Below are 17,953 nucleotides of genomic sequence, written 5' to 3' on the forward strand. Positions count from 1 at the left end.
ATCATGCCTTTGTTTTGTCCAATATGTGCAGGTCATTCTGACATACTTGGAAGTTGAAAGTAATAATATTTTGCTGCTTTTCAAAATGAACTAGTGCAGATTTTACAACGCAACAGTCTTGTCCAAGGAAACTTTTGAGAGAGAGGTGGAAATCCTCCTAGATATAAATCCAAACATAGAAGCTTTTACTGGCAATACTTTACAAAGGAAAAACAAAGGAAACGTTCTTTAGGTGTAAGGAAATCCAGGCTGAAGTTGAAATGTCAGGAAAGAAATTCTTTAATGCTAAGCTTAGTGTTGTATCTGGTCCATTAAAACTATGCCAATGTTGTTGATGGGTTGTTCCAATATATAGTGATACCAGTGATTACTAAATTCATGTTTCTGTTGGGTTTCTTGGAATTTTATTCTGTAAATTGTAGTATCTATATAGCCTGTTTTTAGTAAAAATGGTAAACATTGAAAATGTGACAGTCTAGCTTCCTATTTAAGCTCTTAAACAGGAGCAGCCTTGGAGTTTGGAGTTTCTGTATGCTTGTGACTTGGTCTGCTGAGCTGTAGATTTCTGGAGATGGCATGCCTTTTCCTAAGGGGAATCTCTTTAAAATTTGAGGATCATAATAAGTAAACGAAAAATTTGAATGTCTGGAAGTAGTGTATGTTTCTATTTACATACACCACTTTTATTCATTTCCTTACTGGTTGCTAATTTAACTCTCTTGCTGTTAGCCAAAAACAATGTATGGTATGCTTTTTTAATCAGTGGAAAGGGATGGGCAGTCTTGGTGTAAAGAAAACGCTGCTATTCCTTCGAGACCAACCCCCCTGCCCCACTCTTTTTTTCCCTACTTTTTTTTTTTTTTTTTTTTTTTTAACAGGGCTGTACCAGGACTTTTGGGTAGTAGAATGCATTTCAAGAAGAAATTTTCTGATCCAGTGGAGCATGGTCAGAGGCACACTGCAACTAAAAGAGAGCTAGCAACAGGTCGTAAGGCCATGGCGAAGCTAGCAAGAAAGATGTCCGGCTGGTTTCTGAGACGTACTAAAGCACTTATCAGTGATCAATTGCCAAAAAAGGAAGACAGAGTAAGAGCGCCTGTACATTTCAAATACAATGCTAATGAATATTTCTCTTCTTTATTGTTGTTCTCTCTTTTGTCATGCCTCTACTAGTTCATGGTTTTCTTTTGGACTTATGAATTTAAGAAGAATCCAGAGCCTTGGAAAAAAATGCACATGCAGTAGTGTGCTTTGTTCACATAATTACTATGATTGCATGTTGAAATGGAGTTAATCAAGCATGAAAATGCTCAGCTAGACTTCTGACTAGTGATTTACACATCTATTTTATGTGCACTTCTGTGCTTATCGTTGCAAACCCAATACAATGTGTGTAAATCTCTTGAAATTTGATGTAGGACTTCTGAATTTGCAACTTGATATATTGTAAGTAGAACAGCTTGCTTTTAATCTTTTCTAACTCTCATTGTCAATCATTAAGTAGAAGAAAAAATCCCAAACTAAAAATAATGATTATTAGGTCTGTAATCCTGTTCATCTAGTGCTATTGCAAACGTCATATAAACAGTAATAATACTCTATAGCTAAGAGTTCTAATTAATTCTTATCAGATATATTTCCTTCTAAGTAGATGAATGCATTAATTTGAAAATGTTTTTGTTTTCAAAATTTGGTATTTGTTCTTCATCCTTAGGTTATAATAATGTTGTCTAAACTGTCTTCTAAAGGAAAGATTAACACAAATGTCAGTCAGTTGCCTTTCTAAATCTAGCAGGTTTTATTCTTTTCATTCTCTTGTTAATGTGAGTATATGTTCAAGTTACTGCTGTATTATTATAGCTCAGCATGCTGCTGTTGCTTTGTGGGTGGCCTGGGTTAAGGAATGATCTTGGGATTTCTGTCTCCTGCTGGTTAAGACTAAAGATGTCATGGAGATGCCACCCATGGTCTCTGAGAGGAGGGATAAGAGTTTTGGCCATAGCACTGTGTAGATCCTTGCCTTCTCTGTGCTTATTCTGTTTGTGCTGCCTGTGGTGTTGCCCTACAAACAGCTAGTGCCTAAGAAGAGGAAAGGGCAAATTAAGCAACTGGCAAAGCACAGGGGAATCCTTAATTACAATTACGCATTTCTCTCTTTCACTCTTCCCTCCTCCTGTCCTTCCACAAAAGCCCTACTGAAAGGTTTATAGAAACCTAACTGCAAGTTATTGTAGCTTGACATTTGTATTCTTTGTAGAATTTTGGGAAGGGATGAAACAACTTTATGTATGTTTTGGATACCGTTTCATACTACTTTTGTGTCAAAATGCAGATTTTTTTTTTTGGGGGGGGGGGGGGGGGGGTAGAATAAATTCCTGTAACTACTTGGGCAAATATATTACTGTTTTCTACTCTAGTTCCAGAGCATTCTTGATGCAATGCTCTTTGCTTTTGTTGTTTGCTGCTCGTAATAGTATTTTTGGGGTTTTCTCTTTGGCAGATGGTGTACTGTTCCCTGACAGAATTCCAGAAAGCAATATACCAGGCTGTGCTGGAGACAGAGGATGTAAGCTTAATATTAAGAGCAGGAGAGCCCTGTAACTGCAACAGCGGCCGTAAAAGGAAGAACTGTTGTTACAAAGTAAGAATTTGCATTGTCTGAATTTTAGAACATAAGACTTGCATACTTGAGTAGTAGATGGATTTTCTCAATAGGTTCCCTGCTGAAGGTGAGCAGATTGAAGTGGCTGTCTGGCCATCAGTTTGGGATATCTGACTAGAAACATTGGAGTGAGGGCATTGGAGTTAGCAAAGTTAGGGCTTTGCTAGCTGCCTTACTAAGCAGTTAGCTGCCCTGCAGGTAGTCATTATTAATACAGTAAATTTGGTTAATACAACTTTGGTAAAGTTGTATACAACTTGTATAGTAAAGTTGTATTAAGTATGTCTGTGATACAGTTGACATTGGAAAGGGTAATACATTGGGATGTTCAGTATGTGTAAAGTATGTTGCTACCATGCACCTTAACTGGTCAGTGCAGAAGATACAAATTAGAGACAACCTGGACCCAGCAGATTGTCTGGGCTTTGGCTGTGTCATGACTACAGTTAGATCATGTCTTTCTTTGCCACTATACATGTGCTTTTATTTACCTTACTGAAGGGAGAACTGTGACAAACCTTACAACGCAAGCAGAATGTTGTTCACTAGGAACAGCTCTGCAGATTCCTTCCTTCTTCTTTAACGTTGATTAACCCAGCTTTGTGTTTTTCTCTGTATCTCTTAGTAGACTCAGTTTAAGGAAATATTTTAAACACATAGGAGTATATATCTCACACTTGCTTTTCCCTGTTTAACTTCTGGCCTATTTAGATTCTTGAGCATTGGGTTTTTGTTTTTTGTTTGTTTCCCATTCAATTAATGTAGTTTTAGTCTTCTGCATCTTGATTTAAAAACAATGTCAGCCCATTTAAGTTGCCATGAATAGTGCCATTAGCTCTTTGCAAGCTCTTGTTTAGCGTGATGTTTTATAGAAAAAAGTAAAATGCTGTAGAATGTGATTCACACAGGGCATTAGGCAAGTCTGGGAATACTTGAGAGGTCTTACAGACTGACTTATTCCAAAGTTAATAATGAAATTTAGTAACCTGAGCAGGGAAAGGAAAACTAGTATTGGTCAAAACAGCCAACCATAATCAGAAAAATACCTGCTGCTGTTGCTGCTGCATTGTAGAACATTTCAAGTTGTTTGAATTATGTTACTTTAGTTGTTTGTGAAACCTTATAAATTTTTACAGTAAAATTAGCAGTTGTAGGGTAAGAAGTCATTCAAACAACTCTACTTTGATTTGCATTTACATCAGTTGTAAGGTTACTGTTTTTTTGCCTACCAAGGAATTCTTGGTTATATTAATTTCTGCAGATATCATGCTATCTGAAGTAGTTAGCAAAGAATGAACATGGCTTTTTTTTTTCGTTTTGAGAAGACATTTTTTATTAAAAGGACCATGAAGCTAGGAATGAAAACTTAATGCATTTTTCTTAGAAATACAGAATGCATTGGTTTGGAATCAATTTTAGTGCTATGCAGAATTGCTAATGCATTGAACCTTGTTAGAACGGTATTTTAGCTTTTCTTATTTTCAAGTGTATTTGTTTGCATCAAGCATTGTTGTTTGTTTGTTTCTTGTAGGCGAATGCTTATGGTGAAACAATTAAGTCACTGCGCTTCAGCTATCTGACAATCCTACAGAAAGTTGCAAATCATGCTGCACTGCTGCAGACAGATAACACTAGCAAGCAACAGGTTAGTTTCAGAAGTTTTAAACAGTTGAACTTGTGGAAAATAGGGTGAAAACTTTTGAATAAAAGTTTCTGCTGTCTTCTTTCTCTGTCTTAACTAAATGTAATTCAGATATTTTTCAAAATTCTCTTGCCATTCAGTAACTTAGAAAGCACCCATTATTTAGTAGATAGAGATGGCACACAGTGGAATGTTGATATAGTTGATTATCTGGAAACAGGGTCTATATTAAAATTGAAGAACTCTTGGAGAAAGAGTCATTTTAGTGATTTCTCATAAATGCAATAGAAATAGCATTATTAGAAATGTTTACAAAGTGTTTACTATTATGAGTGTTTACTTTGTACAAATAACACATTCTAATTGCTTATTTATATTTTTCTCTATAATTTTATTTTCAGAGATGATCTTCTGTAAATAATAGGAGAAATGTTTTGGCAAAACAAGGGGAGAACAGTATCAGTTTCTCTTGTTACTATGGCAAGTAACCACAAAAGGCAGAGGTTTTTAAAAAATACTTCTAGTGCACCTTAATATCCCAAAACGATCAAAGGTATCAGGGATGTTATCACTTCCTCTCAGAAACCACAAAGGGAAGGAAATGAGAAAGTCCTAGCAAATTTTGGCAAGTTTGTTCTATCAAAAAGGTTTTGTTTTTTAGGAAGTGTTACTGTTAGTGCCCAGAGACATATGTAGTTAATACGCACGTGTTTTTTGTGTGTTGCATATGTAGTTCTTGCTGTGAAAACATTTCATAGTGATTCTTAGTTGACAGATTAGATGTTTTCCGCTCCTCTGGAAACAGAGATGTAACATGTGTGATCTATCCAAATTTTAGCAATAGAGTTTTATTTGGCTTTTGAGAAGTTTAGTTGCAGTTCCCATACTGTGTTCTTTTATATCAGTGGGACTGTAGAAATGCAATTACAGTAACAGATACAGGAGAAGTTCTGGTACAGAACTATTGGGTCATGCAAACACCAAGTGAAGAGTTCTTTAAGCCGAGTCCTGTTACAGTCTCTGCCCCAGAGAAGAAATCTTCACCATCTCTTATTCTAGCAACTGGATTGTTTCCTTTCACATAGGATCTTCTGTCTTTTTTAAATGAAGCAAACCAAAACACACAGGAGATGAGTGATCCAATACTTCTGTACCAAACTGAATAAAAATACATAACTCTTTCTGGTAGAGTCGCTTCAGCAGATTGTTTCAGCCTCTTTGACTCCTTTCATGGCTTACTGTTAGCTAGTGCAGCTGTGACTTTTAATGCCTATTCAAACTTCCTGCTTTTCTTTCAGGAAGCACATATCAAACGGGTGTGCAGCGAGGTCTTTTCCAGTTTTCCAGATTTTGTGCAGTTAAGCAAAGATGCAGCCTTTGAAACAATTTCTGATCCAAAGTACAGTGGAAAAATGAAGGTAAACCTTTTCTTTAGAGGAAAAATAAGTATTGATAATAATAGATCTGTCACAGTGTATGGGTGTAATAAAATGTACACTTAATGTTTTTTTTATCTTACTTATTCTTTTTGTGGTGGTGGTGGCACTGCAAAGATCACTTGTTTTGGATCAGGATTGCATCATACAAAGACTGGAAAAGAGTAATTTGTGATGCGAAGACTGATATCCTGAAATACTTGCTTCGCACATTTAGTGATGGGCACTGAATTGACCCTGACACTCAAGAATCAGAATTTGGGGTTATGACAGATGGTTCTATGAAACCAACAACTTGGTGCCAGTCAGGAATACTTAGGAAAGGGAAATAGAGCAAAAGTAAATTATTATGAATTGAGTGACTTGTGCCTCCTTTAGTATTTTGGCTATCTCAGTCCCTTCTCTCAAAAAGTGTGTTAGACCTTGAAAAGGTTCAGAGGAGGGTTACAAAGGTGGTCAGTGCTAATGGGTGGAAGGAACCAAGTGGGCTGGGACTCTTCAAACTGGAAAAAATTTCAATTTATAGAGTTCTACACAATCATAAGTGGCATGGAGCTAGTGAAGATGTACTGAGTATTTATTGTCTTTTCTAATCCTTGGAGCGTTGAATGAAACTCACAGGATCCAGCCTAAAGATGATCAAAATAAACATCTTCAGTGTAAACCTGTAAAACACCTCATTTCAGGAGCTGTGAGTTTTCCTGGTTCGTTATAGAGGGGAATGAATAACTGAAAAAAATGTTTACTGTAGTTAATTAAAAAGAAAAGTATACCTGGTTTAGGAGTACTTCTGAGACAACAATAAATAGTGAATAAAAAGCTATTCAGAGTGAGGTATGCTGTATGTTTGCTTTCTTTATAAACCAGGCTGTTTATAACTGCTCACTGGTGCTGGAGGGAGGCAGAACAAAGTCACATTTTTTAGCAGTGATGATTACGATCACTATATTGATTTGTTGTTATGCAAGCAACATCTTTTTCTGTTACTATATACATGAGAGAGGCCTGTATCTGACAATATACAGTTAATTATCTCATGAAAGTTAACTTCATTGTTGGCTTGATACTGCTGAGGTGTCTCACTAGAGACTTTCCTCACCTACTATATTATGCTTTTTATTTCATTTTTGACCTTTTAGCATGTGATAAGTCCATACAGATCAATCTTCATATATTTTGAGGTAAACAGACTGTAGGTAAATGGGGGGGGGAAAAAAAGTTCACAAGGAGGGTCTTAGTATGGAGAAGTTAAATTTTTAAAAAGTGCAGTGTATATTAAGTATTCATGGAAAACTAGGTTTTTAAAGCTGTCTTTTGCTTTTGAAACATTTATTTTGAAAAATGTTTTTTCAGTATTTTTGGTAGATGAGAGGTAAGTGCAATATAAAATGCTGTGGAAAAGTAAGAAAATGTTTTGAAGTGTTTTTCACAGATCATTTTATTACCCTATGATCTTTTTAAAAAAAAAAAGTCAGCTTAGACTTTTTGTACTAGTTGTAGACATTGTATTAGTAGTAGGCAAAAGTGCAAAGCAACGTGGACCTTTCTTTCCTCCACCATAAGAAACTATAATTATTGTATCATAGAATTATCAGAGTTCAATGGGACCCACAAGGATTGTCGAGTCCAGTTCCTGGGTCTCCAAAGGATCACCCCCCCAAAAAAAAAATCAGACCATGTGTCTGAGAGCATTGTCCAAATGTTTCTTGAACTCCAGAAGGCTCAGTGCCGTGACCTGGGGAGCCTGTTCAAGTGCCCAACCACCCTCTCAGTGAAGAGCCTGTTTCTATGTCTGTCTTGAATTGTGGCACCCAAAACTGAACACAGTACCTTAAGGTGAGGCCATACCAGCACAGAGTAGAGCAGGACAGTCATGTCCCTGACAAGGTAACAGTGCCGTGCCTGATGCACCCCGGGGTGTGATTGGCCTTCCTGCACACCAGGGCACACTGCTGCCTGATGTTCAGCTCGCTGTTGACCAAAACCCCCAGATCCCTTTCTGTTGGACTGCTCTCCAGCCTCTCATCCCCCAGCCTGTACATACACTCAAGGTTGCCCCTTGCCAGGTGCAAGCACTTCCAGCAAACACATCTAGCACTTGCTCTTGCTAAACTTCATATTATTGGTGATAGCCCAGCTCTCAAATTTGTCCAGATCTCTCTGCAAGGCCTCAGGCCCTCAACAGAGTCCACCCAATTTGATATTGCCTGTGAACTTGTTCAAAAAACCCTCAGGTCCTTTATCAAAACCCTTATGAAAACATTGAAGGGACTGGTCCTAAAATAGAGCCCTGGGGAACCCCACTAGTGACAGGTCGCCAGCCTGATGTGACCCTATGTACAAGAACTCTGGGCCCAACCCATGAGCCAATTGTTCACCCATTTTATTATGCTTTTATCTAACAGCAATCTGGTCATTTTGTCTAGAAGGATGGCCGTTTTGTCTCTCAGAGGACAGACAGTATCAAAAGCCAAACTGAAATCCAGAAAGATTACATTGACTGACTTCCTTTGGTCAACTAGCTGAGTGATCTTGTCATAGAAATTAAATTTGTTAGACATACATGTAACTTCTCCTAGTGAACCCATGTTGCCTCTGACCAATGACAGTGTTGTACTTTAGGTGTGTTTCAATAACTCCCAGACCAATCTTCTCCATAATTTTACCAGGCACTGAAGTTATGCTGATGTACGATCTTTTGATCTATTATTACAAGGGGTTCTTGCATGTTTATTTTGTTTTTTACTTTATGAATTTTCAAGTGCTGCATTTATGACAGCCCAGTAGATTTATAGTATGGCTTTGCGTTTTTGATGACCTCTGGTTTCGTCTATGTGATGCTTCATTTGGAAATCTGTAGTACCTGTTTTGGTGTATTGCAAACTGTATCGAATTTTTTAGAATTACTATGCATTAATTCAGGAAATATGTCTGAATATTCTGAAGAATGTGATGGTATCTCAGTGCCTGGAAAGAGAAGTTTTATGTTGTGGGCCAAGTAGCCATTTTTGAAAAACAAGGGTTCTTGAGACCATTGAATTTTACTTCAGAATAATTTTACTGCCAAAAATTGGTCCATGTGTATCTGGTACTGGGGGTAAACAACCCAGGGACAGTGACTCCACCACTTCCCTGGGCAACCAACCCATTCCGATGCATGACTGCTCTTTCTGAGCAGAAATGTCTCCTAATTTCCAACCTGAACCTCCCCTGGCACACCTTGAGACCATTCCCTCTAGTCCTGTCACTAGTTATCTGCAAGAAGAGGCCGACCCTCAGGTTCTCACAACTTCCTTTCAGTTAGTTGTAGAGAGCAATGAGGTCTCCCCTGAGTTTCCTCTTCTCCAGACTAAACACCCCCAGTTCCCTCAGCCGCCTCTCACAGGACTTATGTTGCAAACCCTTCACCAGCTTTGTAGCCCTTCTCTGGACATGCTCCAGGGCCACGATGTCCTTGTACTGAAGGGCCCAAATACTGCTGCTGATTGCAGTAGAGGTTTGTTTTCTGAGACAAGACTGTCTAACTTGTTTTCTATTCTGATTTTTTTTTAAAGCAGAAGCTCTTTTAGATTATTTTTTTTAGATTCTCTGAGCAGACTCATTTTGAGGACCTTTCATTTAGAAGGACCTCTTACCGTCAGAAAGTGCAGAGAGGAGGGTCATCAGATATTAGAGCTTGAAAACTACTTTACATATTTTTAACATGCTTATTGAGAAATAGAATATTTACTAATTACAGAAAACGTCTTTAATATCCTTGTGCCACTGTAGTAGCTCTACTTTTCTGTTCTGTAGATACATTTTAGAAATTAATTGAAATGTTATTATAACTTTCATCTGGTAGCATAGACACAGTAGGTATTATTTAGTTCTTTTAATTAAACTTTAGTATGTACTTCTCGGAAATTTTGGCACAGCTGATTCATCTTTTGCAGTTGAGCATATTTGCACAGGAAAAGTTTGTGCCACTTACTTTAAATTTATTCCAGAGAGGAAAGGAAAAAGGCATGGATTCTTCAATGAAGTTCAAAACAGTTACAACTGCTAGCAAAGTAGCTGTAACTGTTTTGCAGAGGTAAATTTCATGCCTAGATACTTAAGCTGAAGTAGTTGAATATATGAGAATGGAAGTAAAAGGGGTGTGCTGCCTAGTTTGGAAACCACTACTTTTCCATCATGAAGTGAAAAAAAAAAAAGCTGGGAACTACAGACCATAAGGACAAATTACACTTTTACTTCTGAAAAGCAAAGATTGCAAATTACAGTTTCTGCCTCCATACAAAAGCTGTTTGGAAAAAGAAGTAAGATAAATGAAAGGAGAAGTAATTTTAAAGCATGCAGTAATCCTCAAGGCTATCTTGTCTGATAATTTCTATAGTTTTGCTAAAATCCTGTCTAAGATAGGATTCATATATTTTTGAAGTGTGAAGGGCTATTAAATGTCTGAGCAGTTGAAATGGCACTTTTTTTAAAGATACACATATATATTTCCACAGGCATCCATTTGTGGAGTTTTGGAATACTGTTCTTAACATAAAACCCTTAAATTAATCCTCTGTAGTTACTTCTATTTAACGTATTGTCATTATTTTAGTAGGAATATGGAAATCTGTGGAGAGTACCTTGCAAATAACAGTGACTTCCACTATTGAATATAAACGTAGCCCAAGTACACGTTGTTTTGAAGGCTTAAAAATCTTGTAATTTAGTATGGACATGTATATGTAAGAATTCTCAGATATGATCGGCAAAATTTCATCGTAGTCAAACAACTCACAATATGTAGTGATGTAAATTTACATGGACTCATACAAAAATAATTTTGTTTTGGAACAATCAGTTATTATTTTTCATGAACAATTATTTACTTTTTCAAGCTACCAGATTTCAGAATAATACTTTGATGTGCAAGCATAGAATTTATTTCTCTTTGGTGTAAAATCATTCATTACTTTTTAGTGTTCTTTATGATCTAGAATAGCTAAAATCCCCATGGACGTGACATTGATCCAATTTATTTAAACAAACTGGGTGGATTTGTTTTTATGTTCTCCCATAGGAAATTATTTGACCTATATTTTATTCTGATAATAACAGAACTACAGTAACCAAATTCCTTCTGCTTTAAAAGCATGTGTTTTTTTTGTTTTTTTTTTTTAATTTAACTAAACAAAATGCAAAAATAAGTCATTTAACTCTTGCTGAATTACCTGATGTGATTTTTTTTTCCTAATAAAATAAATCCAGTTTTATATTTTTATTTTTGCCTGGTTTAATTGTAAAACATCCTGTTCTACATTGTTTTCACTTGTAACTTGCTGGCTATTATATACAAATGGGTTTATAAATTATGTAGAATGGCTGTCTTATATTTTAGATATTGTCCAGAACTGTAAAATTAATATAAACACTCCTCATTATTTGCTTGTCAAAGATTTGTTAGGCTTCTAGTGAAATTAGAGTGAATTAAAAGTGTAAGTATTTATCAGTGGGAGAAGAAAACAAAACACAAGTTTTTAAATATTTATTGCCCAGTGGGAGAAAACTACAGACATGGTGTAAAAAATTCCTCTTTCCCCTCCGTGTATTGCTTCTACGCAGTACTCTGGAGCTGCCATTGCCAGATGTGGACATGCTTCTTTTGAAAATAACAGTATCACTATTATACACACGGCTCTAGATTATTTGCTTCCCCACCAGAAGAACATTGTGTGTGGGCGGATTATTGGCATTTCAATGTCTGTGCATAGTCTGGGAAGCTGGATCCTACTGTAAACAGAGCAACAGACAAGAGTGGGAGCGGGGAGGGGCATATGTCTCACTGCTTATTTTAAGAAGACAAGTTACAAGAAGTTCTGAACTCAGATGTAGTGCAGAAAACTTAAACAGGCCTTCCTGTTTTCAGGGGAATTCTGCACATTTGTTAAAAGCAAGAATTCACGACCTGACCTAGTGTGAGATAAGTAACATTTTGTTGCAGCCTATGCACTGATACAAATAGCTTCTGAATTTACCTGTTAATGGTATGATTACCGTGGAGATACTTAATGGAAAATGAATACATTCAGCATGTCTGTTACCTTTCAAATTTTTGTTATGTTAGTTTAAAAAAACTATTTTGTTAATGCTGCTGTTTGGCTTTGCAAACAATCAGTGTAGCATGTTTAAAGTCTGAAAACACAACTGAGTGCATCTGAGATGACCTGTCGATGAAATCTCTTCACTTGTGTTCTGTGGTTCATTTGTAGGTTCTTCAGCAGCTCTTAAATCACTTTAGAAAAAACAAGGACAAAGTTCTTCTTTTCTCCTTTTCTACAAAGGTGAGTTCCTTATGATTTTTCTCGATTAACCACAGCAGCAAGTTCTGATGTGTAAAGCAGTAAGGACATAAACAGTATTCAACCGCCTTTTTTTTTTCTCTCTGTGCAGTGTGAAATGATGATAGAGAAGGACAGCAGACAATACTCTAGAAGCGTGTTGAAACCTTATGTTATCTCATGATGAAAATACTGATTGCAAAATAGACATAAGCCTCTGTTTACTTCCTTACAGCTTTTTAGATTTGTTTTAGTACTTGAGGTATATTTGGCTAATACTGAATTCAGTTGGTGCATCTTGAGTTAGAGCAGCATCACTGCAAAGTATGACTGAAGTATCATACAACTGTTGTGTTAGCTCTGCAAAGTACTTAAATTTCCTCTTTTGCTGGCTTTTGACCATCAGCAGTACTCAAATTTCAGCTTTGAGACTGAAACACCAAACCAGTTGTTTTAAGCTTAAGGCTGTTTAATTGGAGCCAGAGTGGTATTTGCACTTTGCTTTTAGAGACTTGCTCTATAATTTTCTTGTCAGGAAATACTGAGTTTCTTGAAGTGGTGCAATCCATAACATTGGTTTCTTTAAATGTTTGTAATGATAGCACTAAAAAGAAAAGGCATTATAATACTGAATGACAATTCAGAGTCTTAAATATTTAATCACTTTGTGGCTGTAAGGAAGATTGCAAGTTAATGTTTAGGTGATTTAAGCTGTGGTTCAGTGCTCAGGACAAGTCTGCTGGTTACTGCAATTTATTCTACTCCATGCCTTTAAACTCTGACTGCATACCAACCTGTTTCTCTTTGTTGGCTCTGGCGCTTATTTACCATACCTAAAGTCACGTTAACTTGCTAAGATGGTAGGAAACTGTTTTAAGTTTCTTATCAGCTTATTGAGGTGAACTGACTCAGCATCATGTAGAGGTGGGACAGACAGACAGAGTGGAAGTATGAGACCCTAGCAGACCAATATTAATCGCCTTAAAGTGCTGTAGAATCACAGCTATAGAAAGTCAAGGGCTCTGATACCAAAATGTGGAAGATTTGCTCTAATTTTTGTTCCGTTGTTTATAGGAAATATTCAAGAAAGAAGGCACTAGTGATTACATGTAATTGAAAAGATACCAATGAGTACTTGATCTTTTTTCTTCCCCTTTCCTCCTCTCCCCCCCAGCTGCTAGATGTGCTGGAGCAGTACTGTATGGCATCTGGGCTAGATTACCGAAGACTTGATGGAAATACAAAATCAGAAGATAGAATGAGAATCGTAAGAGAATTCAACAAAAATCAAGAAATTAACATATGCCTAGTATCTACAATGTAAGATAATTTAACTTATGTTTTTGTTTCACTCAGATGTTGTACTGTGTAAAAAATAGGTTGTTCTAGATTTTGCTTTATGATCTTGTGAGGGATAACTTTTTGGAGAAAGCGAAGTATGTTTGTTGGCAAACATGGACTTACTGCTGTGGACTCTGGCATTGTAAAATTTCTAGAGGCTTTCGCCCTCCCCATCTCCTCTGTTTTTGAGGGATTCTAAGATCTGAAGAAAGGAGATCCTCTGAATTACAGTTTCAAATTTCCAGTTCCTGTAGGAGTGAGGAAACAGTTATTGACGTAACATCATGATTTACCAAAAGCTTTCACTGTATTGTAGACCAACTCCATTTCTTGCACATTATTAATAGAACTAGCAAGTGGGTATAAACACATGTGGTGTTTTCATACTGAAGGCTAGCTAAACACTACAATACTCTTACTCCACCTCCTCAAAACACCAAGGGGGAAAATTTTGCTGAAAAAAGGCTCATGGATTGAGATAAAGATGGTTTAATTAATTAAGGACTAATATTAGGGGGAAAAAAGGTAGTAAAGGTTGAACAGATGCAAAAGGAGAATTTTATTATTCTCTACTTCCCATCAGCAAGCAAAGTTTGTCCATGTCTTGGGAAGCAAGGCCTCAAAATGCATAATGGTTGCACAGGAAGTTACATGCTTACCTAATGAAAGCCCCCCTGTTCTCCTTCCCCGTCCCACCTTTTATTGCTGGGGGTGACATCATATGGTATGGAATATCCCTTTCGTTGGTTTAGATCAGCGGCCACAGTGATGTCCCCTCCTCTCTTTTTGCTCACCCCTAGCCTGCTGGCTCTGGGGGGTTAGAGGAAGTCCTGATGCTGTACCAGCATTGCTCAGCAGCACAAGTGAAACTCCATGTAACATGCAAACATGCTTTTATCTGTACCATCACTTTGGTCCTTTGCTAAAAGCATACGTGTTGGAGTAAAATAGAAGGGTCCATACTAACTCTGTTTAATTAGAAGTCAGATAATCATCTTAAAAATCACTGCAAACACGTGTCAGAACTGTCTTTGGATACTCCCTGGAGCATGTGTGGGGGCTTCTGAGGAGATTTGTAGTGCTGGTCATGTGCCTTTGCTTATAACTTCAGATTTTGGCCATCAGCTTCCCTAAGACCTTCAGGAGTCCCTGTTCTTTGCCACCAAAGACAGCAGGGTATTACTGTGCTTATAACTTAGTTCAGTTTTGTAGCTATAACTTTTTCAGTCCTCCTCTATTAATTTACACAGAAACAATTCTGAAGGTTAGGTGAATAGAGGTGGACCTTCTCTTACTGAGCTTGTGAATACTGAGGTAGGGGAACTGTGCATGCCTATGCCTGGTAGTGGTGATTGATAGTGGTTTTAGCATTTCTCAACTTAGTAAATGGAAGGAGCAATCAATGATGGAATTGCAGTCAATATAACCTATCTTTACTAAGTTAAACAGGAGGTGCAATTGCAATTCTTAGTGTAAATCACCATAAAAGACAAAAAGTGATCTTTTTGCTTGATTGATACATAGTGCTGGAAGCAGCTTAACTTTTGTAATCCTTTGGAAATCAGAAAATTATTTGTCTCCGTTCTACCATACAAGAGGTTTTCCTTTTACTCAGATTTTTCAAGCATTAGGGCTTTATATTATTGTCTTATTTCTAATTACATAGTAAGTTGAAACATGTTGACAGAATTGGGTCATGCTCTTCTGTTGATACTGTATTGCAAAGTTTTTGGCTGACTGTTCTCTGTAGTCAATTTGTATGTGTTCTGTCCCATTGCTCAAAGAGACAAATGTTGTTTTTCACCAAAAATACTTACGCATTCTTTTGGCTGTAAAAATGTGTTCTGCAAAGGATGAATTCCCAGCATAGTGATTTTGAGTCTGCCATTTTATTCAACTGACACAATTAACAGCTTTAAACAGGAAGTACCAATCAATAAATTAGTGAGTTACACTGCAGAGTGGTGATGACTTCACTGTTAAACATACAGTGTTCTCATTTTTCATATAAGCAAAATGGCCTTTTTGCCAGGAGTTGTCTCTGTATAGTTCATAGACATTTGAAAATTCAAATTTTAATTGATTTTTTGTGTTTCTGAGAAATGGAGCATTAAACAGTAAAGTTAAAAACTGAAGTTGTATCCCTATAGCTTGACCTCAGGTATTGCATTTAATGTTAGTACCAAACACACTCACATAACTATTCATAGTGTTTGTAAACTCTGTATGTTGAAAGAAAATATGGTTGATTTCATCAGAGCTTACAAATTCCATCAGGCCAGTTGATATAGATCATGATATTTCATCCTTAATCTTTATGGAAAAAGAGGTTTAGATCTGTTGAAACTTCTAGGGCTCATGAAGTAAAATTTGGTTTGGAGTACTTCAGTTCTGCACTGGTGTTGCTGGGAGATCACATGATTATTTGGAAGAAGAGAATGGTACTTTTCACAGAATCACAGAGTCGTCTAAGTTGGAAGAGACCTCCAAGATCACCTAGTCCAACCTCTGACCTAATACTAGCCAGTCCTCCACTAAACCATATCCCTAAGCTCTACATCTAAACGTCTTTTAAAGACCTCCAGGGATGGTGACTCTACCACTTCCCTGGGCAGCCCATTCCAGTGCCTAACAACCCTTTTGGTAAAGAAGTTCTTCCTAACATCCAACCTAAACCTCCCCTGGTGCAACTTTAGCCCATTCCCCCTCATCCTGTCACCAGGCGCGTGGGAGAACAGACCAACCCCCACCTCGCTACAGCCTCCTTTAAGGTTCCTGTAGAGAGCAATAAGGCCGCCCCTGAGCGTCCTCTTCTCCAGGCTGAACAAGCCCAGCTCCTTCAGCCGCTCCTCATAAGACTTGTTCTCCAGACCCCTCACCAGCTTCGTCGCCCTTCTCTGGACTCGCCCGAGCACCTCGATGTCCTTCTTGTAGTGAGGGGCCCAAAACTGAACACAGTACTCGAGATGCAGCCTCACCAGAGCCGAGTACAGGGGGACCATCACCTCCCTAGCTCTGCTGGCCACACTGTTTCTTATGCAAGCCAGGATACTATTGGCCTTCTTGGCCACCTGAAGTACTTTTTAGTTTAGTTTAGAAATACGTGCTGGAATTATTAACTTGATAGAATGTGAGAGCTTAGAACTTCATTGATGCTCCTCTGCCTAAAGAGAGGAAACTGCCTACAGACAATACTGAAGTTGATGTGGTAAGGCTCTATCACAGTTTTCTGGAAGAAATAAGAACAAGTATTTGCACCTTAACAGCTAAGTTACCTTTCTCTGTGTTTTCCATGCTAGTCCTTACTTAGAATTATTCTGAAGGAATTTAATGAAAATCTATTCCTCCTTCTCTTCTTTATTATATAGAGAGATTTGCTTAGATGATGATGATGGGTACAGAAACTTGTAGACGGTTTCTATTGTGAATAGGTATAGTATACGTTTCCATTTTGCCTGCAGGGTTCAGAATTACTGCCCATTACTGGACTGTTCATTGCTTTAGACGTGATTACAGGGCTTCATTTACCTTCACAACTTTTGCAAATAATTCTATGTGCATTTAATCACACTGAAAGAACTCTCAGCCACAAGATTTCACTGAAACAGAACTTGTAAGCTATAAAAGGCATATCTCAGTAAATAGAACTAAGTAGTCACAGCTTTCATGGAAACCTTCCTAATGCAATAGTGTTTTGTAACTTTTGAACATTGTGGTATTAAGTTGTCAGTGACAGGATACAAAAAAAAAAACACAGTGTGCAGTCTTAAATAAAATGATCTTTTGAAAACAGTTGTTTGCAATAGAAATGTTATAAGGCCCTTAATAAAGGGCTTTTCATTCAAGTCATATTATACTAATTTGCATGGACCATCTTGCAGTAGTATGACTTAAACAGCTGATTAAAATGATATTTAAAATGGAGGATTTTTTTTTACAATGCACAAACTAGCTACTGCATTCGTTTTGTCCATGCAGGATATAGGAGACATAGTTTTTCTGTTCTGGAGTATCTGAATTTTTGTGACATGCCTAAAATTACTGAAAGGTAAAATCTTTATAACACTGAGTATGCTGTTTAGTTATTTTTTGCAGTTAGTCCATTTAACTTGCACCGAGGCTTTTCACTGAGAATTAATATTTCAGTTTCAACTACTGCATTTTTTTTATGAGAAAGCATTTGGAAACATGTGTTGACTTATGCATCAGTCTGATCGCATGGTTGTCTTGATAAGAGGAGAGTATGAATTCTACCCTCAGTAAAAAGAAATACACCAAAAATCAAAAATACAGTAAATTATTCTGAAAAACACAAAGATTTTTATTCAACGTTTCAAACGTTGAGATTGCTCATCTTCCAGAAACCTCCATTAATACTGGCAGGCTTTTACACCCTCAACCTTTCCAGGTTTTATTAACACTACACCACACTACACCTAGTAGGAAGAGACCACAACTGTGTTTACATTAGAAGAATATTCCATGTAAACCAGAAGGTGGTTGGGTTCTGTAAGCTTTTGGTTTCTGTTTCCATTCGTTCACTTCCCTGTAACCT

General features: G+C 37.3%; 1 protein-coding gene across 6 annotated transcripts in view; it reads left to right on the top strand.

The window, feature by feature from the left end:
- ERCC6L2 (ERCC excision repair 6 like 2) overlaps positions 1–17,953 on the top strand; it is a 53,531-nt gene that overhangs the window by 11,513 nt on the left and 24,065 nt on the right. For all 6 annotated transcript variants that reach the window (XM_068665963.1, XM_068665964.1, XM_068665966.1 and 3 more), the window contains 6 exons: positions 879–1,086; positions 2,501–2,641; positions 4,194–4,307; positions 5,603–5,722; positions 11,989–12,060; positions 13,232–13,377. In XM_068665963.1, coding sequence (XP_068522064.1) covers positions 879–1,086; positions 2,501–2,641; positions 4,194–4,307; positions 5,603–5,722; positions 11,989–12,060; positions 13,232–13,377 — 801 coding nt within the window. The remainder of the gene's footprint in view (positions 1–878; positions 1,087–2,500; positions 2,642–4,193; positions 4,308–5,602; positions 5,723–11,988; positions 12,061–13,231; positions 13,378–17,953) is intronic.

The sequence above is a fragment of the Anas acuta genome, chromosome Z (genome assembly GCF_963932015.1).
Source record: "Anas acuta chromosome Z, bAnaAcu1.1, whole genome shotgun sequence".
Taxonomy (NCBI): domain Eukaryota; kingdom Metazoa; phylum Chordata; class Aves; order Anseriformes; family Anatidae; genus Anas; species Anas acuta.